Below are 8,669 nucleotides of genomic sequence, written 5' to 3' on the forward strand. Positions count from 1 at the left end.
CTGAAGATAATTGTCCTAGTGTTTTTATTTTATTTTTTTCAGCTGTCCTTTTCCCAATCGGGAGAAGGTACGTGTAGCGAGGACGAGACACATCCGACCCAACATGTGGAGGTTGTGCGCAGCGACGACGGAGGGGGTGCAGCCCAGGCCTCCGCCAAACACGCCCAGAGGACGGCTGTGCGGCGGGAGGAGACACCCTCCACCAGCCCCTACTTAGCCCAGGTGAGAATCGCTTTGCTATGAGTGGCCCTATAATTTTTCAGTGAATACCCTATCCACTTTGTATGTTGTACGGTATTTTACAATGAATGTCTTACTTCCACAGCTCACGAAACACATTGAAGACAGCCAGGCCAGTGCCAAGCAGCTGGAGGAGTTCCTGAAGCCGAAGAGCCCCAAGGACACCCTTGTGGCGAACTTCACAGCCTACATCAAGTCGGTGCTGGATATGCTGTCGATGACCAGTGTGTTGAGGTTTCAGCGTGACACCACAGCTCTCCTCCTCAGCCTGCAGGAGAGCGAGCTGGCCTCCACCACGGACACCTCACCACCGCCAGCAGCACCAGAATCCACACCGGCAGTAGCGCCGCTCCAGCACTCTGGCCTGGCTCCTCTTCCGCTCGACCCAGGGCCATCCACCTACGCTGCCAACCACATGCAGCAACTGCAGCAGCGGGTGTGGGAGCTGGAGCACCAGCAGCAGCAGCAGCAAGCCAGTGCCTACTCCCCCCAGCACCGACCGATGTCAGCCAGTTTTTCAAACCTGTCATTCAGAGAACTGATCGGTGCGTCGTTCATGAACAGGCCAGCGAACCAGTCAGCTGTGGAACCGACTACGCCCAGGCACTCAAGTCTCTCGACTCCCCTACGACAGCATTCAACTCCCAAGAAGTATACCCAGCTCTAACTGTATTAACTTATAACTATGTATATTAATGAAAGCTATTTTTCCTAGTGTAAGTAAGATGATCAGTAAAGTAAATAAAGTGTGACACTGAGTTTTCTTACTATACCAACTAATTGCAAGCTTAACTATTTTGGTATGTAAAAAAACACGTATGTTTTCTCCAACAATGGTATTTTTTAAATTTTTTTTACAAGTCACAACGAACACAGTGCATGATAGAAATACACTATGTACATATTACAAAATGACATAGCATAATCTACGACGCAAAGCATATATTCTATCACACAGCTTGGCTCTCCTAGTCATCCACCCTCTGGTCCTGCCATGGCACACGTCCTGCAGGTGAGTTGTAGAAATCCTTCAGGTAGTTGCGGATGTTCTTGGGTGCCGCCAGAGCTCTTGGGTTCACCAGGGTCTCCAGTGGGTCCAACTGCCTACCATCGCGCCAGGCACCCTCGGTGACCCTGTGCTTGACGGGGTCTTCAGCATCAGCATTGGCCATGCAGTACGACGGCCTCCGCTCCCTCAGGAGATTGTGGAGACAACAGGCGGCGAGAACTGCTGCTTCCACACCCCTCGGCTGCAGTAGCATCGCCGTCAGCAGGCAGCGAAATCTGGAAGGGATAAGAAAATTTACCGTTATTCGCATGGCACCATGCGACAAAGAACACTGACTCATCAATTGTATTGATATATAGACACGTCTGACATTTGTAGACATCAAAACTTCACTTACCTGTTCGCGAGGATGCCGAAGGCGTTCTCGACCACTCGTCTTGCTCTGGAGAGACGGTAGTTGTAGATTCTCTCCTCGTAGGTGTGACCTCGGTTGGGGAAGGGCTTCATCAACCATTCTTGAAGGGCGAAGGCATCATCTCCAACGATGAAGTAGGGCACTGGGCGTTCGCCATCAATCAGAGGTTCTCGGGAGGCAGTCGAACTTGGTTATTCGAGAGCGCTTTGTGTAGAGTTGAGTTGGTAAATACCTGGGCATCGCAAGTTGCCCCATTGGCACCCACATCCACAAACATGAATTTGTAATCACTATCGACCACAGCAAGCAGGACCAGGGAGAAGAAATCCTTGTAGTTGTAGTAGTAGGATCCACTTTTGCTAGGAGCACGCATACGAATGTGCTTGCCATCTATCACTCCAACGGTGTGATGAAACTGCCACCTTCGTGAGAAGCCCTTCGCAACTTGTTTCCATTCCTCGGCTGTCGATGGGCAAACGATCACCTTGTCCATGTACTCCGCGATGATGGCCTCACACGTCTCGTACACGATGCAGGAGATAGAGTTGGGAGGTACTCGGAATCCAAAGGAAAGGCTGCGGTAGTTGTCCCCGGTGGCCAGGTACCTGAAGGTGATGGAGAGCCTCAAACCTGCCTCCAAGGGCTCCCGCCAGAAGGTGCGCTGCTTCTCGATGCGAGGACGAATGCTCTCAAGGAGTTCACAGAAGAGGTCCTCGTCCATGCGTAGGAAATTGCGAAATGATGTCCTGTCCTCCAGTATCAGCTCCTGCAGAAGGTTCTCCCATTGGCCAAATTCTTTCCGTCGTTGAAGCCAGTCATGGGACCAACAGGACCTCTTCTGGCGAATCTTGCGCTTCCTCCGGGGTGGAATGTGGTCTTTTTCCTCGTCTTCCAGGTACAGGTAGGTCAGATACTTGACGCAGAGCAGGGAGTCAGTCTGTGCTTTGCTCCACAGGGCCACGGCTTGCTTGTTGACTTCGCTGGGGATGACTGCTGTGATGTCCATTGTTGCTCTGTTGGAACTGGGAGTGTGATGGGCTTTTTGGTACACGCTTATTTATACACCCCTGGGTGGGTGTGGGAAGTTCGGTATGCATTCGGGATGCCCTTGGTACAGCATCGGCGATGCATCGTTCATGCATCGCTGATGCATCGTCGATGCTGTACCGATGTCGCACCGAAAAAATGACGGTGAATTTTCAAAATAAGAGTTTCGGGTTGGCGTCTGTGCGCATTCTGTTTGCGTTCGGTTTGCGTTCGGTTTGCATTCTATTTCGTCGGTATACTGTCGGCGACATCAAACAGACAGCAGACAGAAAGGCCGAATTCGGGCAGTTTGCGCCCGATTCTGGCCGAATCCCGGCCGAATACGGTTCGGCACGCATTCGGCATCTCATTCGGCGATGTGTGAACGGGCCCTTAAGCCAAAGTGGCCCCGCAAAAACAGTACTCGAGCCGTACTAACGAATGTAAACAAACACCCCGGTCAGCTGATGACGCAAAGCAGCATGGCAGATATTGGAGAAAAAGATATTTTCGATCTAAGCAGCAGTTCTTCCCTCCAGATGGGAACTTTTCCGTTGTTTCCAGAGACACAAGAGTCTGCGACTGTTGTGTCCACTCTTGTAGAGGAATACATGAGCCAGGTCACTGTGTTGTCGTCTTTAATGGCAACAGGCACTAGGGTACATAAAGCAGCTGTGTTAACCACTGGAAAGATGAAGGGCATCATATAAGGAAAGCTTTAAGTTTACAAACTTGGGGTGCTTGTTGAGAACCCTAGGAACAAGGTACTCTCAGTGACAGTGTATGGGAAAGTAGACAGAACTCTTATTGATATTATGGTGTAGTGGTAGCAAGCTTAATAATAATGCTGGAGACAACACATTTGTGACCATCATGTTTGTAATGTGGTCAAAAAGTTATGTTGTCGATGGTAGGAAACAACTGGAATCATGGACTGGTTAGGTTTTGATATTCGTAAGATCTAACATATCAAAAGTTTGGTGAGTAAAATTCTGATAATAGGTTATTGCTTCATTTTATGTACTTATTAGGCTTAGCAGCGCCAGTAAATTTACAGCCATTGTTTTACTGTTAAGGAAAATCAAACTTCCATAATTGTCTGAAGCAGATTGTATAAGGTGAACATACCCCAACACAAGTATCTCCACATTTTTACCTCCCACTTCCCATCTACACATCGAAAAAATATATATATATGGTTGTATTACTGGTTAGATCATGTCAGGAGTATGAGTTCAAGGCGGTTTTTGATAAGTGTATGTTTGTGACTAGGTAGCTGAGAAGAGGCTTCATAGGCCAATAGTTTTCTTGGCAGCAGGTAATGAGTTTGTCAAATATTTTGATCAGGACGATGATGAGCCTAGGCAGCTGATTATATGTTGGTTGGATAAAATTTGAATGTAGGATCATCCAGACAAGAGTTTGCCATGCCTTATTCAGTTTGGTAGAAGATGAGCTAACTTCATCATGCAGATGTTGCGCCTGCCAGATTTATATATATATTTTTATATCTATTTTTTTCTTTTGGGTGCAGATGATTGGCCATTTAAGTATTAAGTTGGCCAACAAGCTGTATGAGTGCATGTCTGGTTCATTCAGGTGTGCATGCAACAGGCAGCACTCCCTGTATGTTGCATGAACTATACCTGCATTATGAACTCTTTATCAGTGCATACTTTCAGGGGAAAGGATATAATCAAGATGATATTCATTTGTGATAACAACGTATTGAATGTGTAGGGAATTTCTGCCATAGGGTCACATTGCCTCGTGATTATTGGGTATCTGATAGTGCTCATTTCGGACAATTTTTAGATTCGCATAACCAGAGATTCTTAGAAACATAAGTTTACCAAATAAGTTCTGGGCCAATATAGACCATTTTTCATTCTATGCACTTTGCTCGCAAATGAATAATACTTGCATTAGGTTGAGTTAGGTTGGGTTAGGTTAGGTTAGGTAGTTAGGTTGTTAGGTTGGGTTGGGTTAGGGTAAGTAGTAGGCCCACAGCACATTTTTTTTTTTCATCAAACCTGACTGTTTCTTATGGTTTTGGGTGTGATTCTCTTCTTTTTGACCTTTCTAAAAAGAAATAGTGGATTCTAAGGTGATTGCAAAAATATTCATTCCTTTGAAACCACTGATTGGCAATAGATTTGAAGGGCAAAATCAAATGAATCACACCAAAAACCATTGGAAACACTCAGATTTGATGCAAAGATCAATGGTTGTGTGAAACTAAAAATTGACCCTCATTTCCATTCAGGTGTTCCCTTCAGTGAGCTACTTTGCTGTTTGGTCATTGTGTCCCCCACCCCCTCAAAAAAAAATTTATATTAATATTAGCAAAACCATACTTTATAATTACATTATGTTCCTTTGGGTTGGTGCAGAGAATCACATGGAAAGCAGAAAGGCTTCAGTGATCACCTGGATCAGAAAGATCTTGATTTCTTCAGAAATATGCGAGTCACCAAGGAAACCTTTACTCTTCTCCTTTATTTTGTACAGGAGCAGTACAGACCAGTGTTCCGTGGAGGGATTCCTCCTGTTCATTAAAGTGTTCTCTCCATCTGTTCACTTTTTCTCCCCTCTCCACTAGTAATCTACCATTTTTATCTTTCACACCCCAGCTAACTTCGTTGGCACCCTGTGTAGCTCTCTTGACCTCTTTCCCGAACATTTTCTTACATTCCCTCCACATTGCACTCAAAATCCTTCCAAATTCCTCATACACTCTCTTCTTACTCTCTCGTACTAATCTTTTCACCTCTCTCCTCCTCTCGACATACAACTCTCGCGTCCTCCTCTCAGCCTCTTTGACGCCCCTGTTCCTCATCCACTCATTATATGCTTTCTTCTGCAAGAAAATAATTCATTAGCATTAAAAGTGTTTTTAGAACTGTATGAAAAAAAAAAGAAGAAATGCATGGATAAAAAATATTCAGGAATATATGAAGGAAATCAGCATAATACTAACCAACTGGACAATTTAAAAAAGGATGAAATACAGAAGAAGGTAAATGAATACGAAAAAAAGAAAATGTTGGAGAGAAGAACTGACGAACAAATGCTCAATTATATTTTATAAAGAGAAAAAATTAGACATTAAGGAAGAAAACTTAATGAAAACACACAGGGTTCTATACTGCTGCACAGATGTTGCTCGAACACTTTAAAATTAAACTGGAGAGCAAGATATATTGGTGGAAATACGTATTGTGAATTATGTAACAAAACAAGAAGAAACTCTTGAACATTTCTTTAAAAATTGTAATGCATTAAAAGATATAAGAAGTAAATATGAGGTAGAAGAAGGCAATTTAGAGAACATACTGTTATTAACATATGCAAAAGAAGATGCAGATAAAAAAAAAATCTACCACTACAAGAAATACCTGTGAAGTATGGAACACTAGAAAAAGTATTTAAAAAAAAAAAAACGACAACGAACAGCCCAGTGCAATTCAAAAGCAATACTGAGTGAACACCATCTGATCTGCACCACAAACGAGCTGTCCAATTCACTCTAGCTACACATGTTCTTCTCTCACGTGCATCAACTGTAAATTCTAGCATATCTGTATATCAAAATCAATCGGTGCAAGCCACATACTTGTGGCATATTGAAAAAAAAAAGTGAGAACAGCACATACAACACAATGGAAGACGCCATCTTTGTTTACATATGACGTCACACTCCCGGGCTCGAGCTACCTCAAGCCAGCTCCGGGGGTGGATCGACTTGGCTTGAGTCTGGCTTAAGCGCGGCTCGAGTCCGGCTTGAACCTGGGCACCGCAAAAACGGGAATGGACGTTTGGCTTAAGTCTGGCTCGAGCCAGGCTCAAGCCTGAGCCTCAAAAACGCGCCTCGACTTCCACTCATAACTCGTATGGTCGTTCTGTTCCAAGTGGTATTAGAACAATGTTAACTAAGGAAGTGAGTCTATGGATTTAAGCATTTATCTAATTTTGGGTATGTTAAAAATCAATGTTATCTTTAAACTCGGGTTTCCAACTACCCTCCTTTGATGGCTATGCATGGGGCAGCCTGCAAGGTATACTAGGGAGAATAGCAACACGAGAACCTAAGCCTACCTAAATTCATGCTGACCCATTAACTACGAAATCTGATCCTACACTTTGGACATAAGTCAGGTAAGTCATTGGTATCTATTTCGGAGTAAAAGGAAGCATAAAACACCCCAGTTGGTTTGGGTTACACTAAAACAGGCTCGGTAACCCAATGGCAGCCACGTTGGTAAGTCGAAAGTGTTATGCTCAAGGTCAGTACAGTGACGGCTAGCCATAAAGAATATCACTCTACCAAATCTACCATCCTCCTTAAATTCTAAAATAACCTTGAACTGAACTAAGACGACTAGAACTGGCATAAAAACTTTACCTGATACTAAATTCCCATTACCAACTATCACCCTTGTAATCTCAAATTTTAAATTCAGTGTGCATTCCTGGCGATTTACACTCCAGCAGTGACATAAGAAATTGTTTTAAGAGGTGAGATTGCAGTGACATCAAAGTTTTGTGGGATCAGAATCATCGTAACATCACTGTGGTGTCTTAACAGTGGGATATAATTAAAATTTTAAAGCAATACACTGGTGGCTAGAGCAGTGAGATTATAAATATTCTCTGTAACCAAAGTGCAATAGAGGCCCACCTGATCTTATATGGTAAACAGTCCCACGTAACATACTAAAAGCATCTCTAATAGGCCATAGCCAGATTCCTCGATCGTTGGAGACCTCATGTGTGGAACTGATAGTCTATCGAGCTCCTGGAGGATGAATAAAACCATTCTTCACTGAGATTAATAGAATGAATACCGAGATGGAGCCACAGCTTGTGTGTTTTGTGGGTTGGTCTAGTGGAAGGAGGAGTAGGGTGGAAGATGAGTTGTTGATGAAACTTAGGGGTCACATGTCAAGAAGAAAGAATGTAGGTCAGTGGATCGTGACAGCCGAATCGGTAGGTTATCCTTCCTCAAAACAAAACAGTCCACACAAATCATGCCATCGTGTAATGGAAGTGTTGATGGATGGAGGTGTGTACGAAGTCGAGGATGTGTTCATGGGGAAGAGGATGCAAGGAGCTGCAGGACGGGTGAGGCCCTGTGGTGGAGAAGAGTGGCTCTTGGAACCCCTGGAAGGAGCCTTCACACCTGACCCTGTGGATGGACGGTTGCCACTCAGTGAAAGACGGCCTCCCCACCGACTCATCGAGGAATGTTAAGTCTGTGAAGGTTGAGGAGTGTAACTGTTAATGAAATGGATAAGGAAGTGTGTGCTGGTCGGACTGGCTGACAATTGACTGTGAAGAGCTATAGTTTTAGGGAGAGAGAAAGGGGTTGAGATGGGCTCAGCCCAGTTCAGTGGGAATACTACAAGAACTTTACTTCGAGAAGCCGAGCGCGCCTACCCCTCACATTACACTTGACATGGCTGAGAGTGTGGTCGTGACTTGAGGACTTGTCAAGCACTCGTCAGTCACTAGGTGGAAGGCTGGAAACGATAGTATCGAATGGATGAAGTGTGCGTGAGACTGAGTGACAAGAGGGTGAATGGGAAGCACACCTGGAACGATCTTGGCAACGAGAGTACGAGTCCACCTAGCTGGGTGACTATGCCATTACTCAGGCAGGAGGCTAAATGGGGTTTCTATTCTACACTGCATATATTTTTCTTTGTAAATTCATTAGTGACGTGAAGTGACCCCCTGGGGTACGCGATGTATTATGTGGACCTACAGGTGCCACTTATCGTGGGGTGAGTGTCAAAGTAAGGTGTGTTTAAAAGGGGACTTGCAGTCAAGTCAGTAAGTCTGTCCCAACCGCACACGCATCCTTGGAACTTGTATTAGTGCTTGTGTTGAAAAGACTCCGATGGTGAAAATTTGTTTCTCGGAGGAAGGACCCCTGTAGTGCCAGTAAGTTAGGTTAAGATGTAATATAAGTGTAAC

The 8,669-nt window shown here is 44.6% G+C and overlaps 1 protein-coding gene across 1 annotated transcript; it reads right to left on the minus strand.

The window, feature by feature from the left end:
* Positions 1-1,824: 1,824 nt before the first annotated feature.
* LOC145392432 (uncharacterized) lies at positions 1,825-2,670 on the minus strand. The gene has a single exon (XM_080266840.1). It carries the CDS (start codon positions 2,668-2,670, stop codon positions 1,825-1,827), a length of 846 nt encoding a protein of 281 aa, XP_080122966.1.
* Positions 2,671-8,669: the final 5,999 nt, after the last annotated feature.

This window comes from Coenobita brevimanus, chromosome 22, assembly GCF_032717465.1.
Source record: "Coenobita brevimanus isolate Jiangsu-jjx chromosome 22, ASM3271746v2, whole genome shotgun sequence".
NCBI lineage: Eukaryota > Metazoa > Arthropoda > Malacostraca > Decapoda > Coenobitidae > Coenobita > Coenobita brevimanus.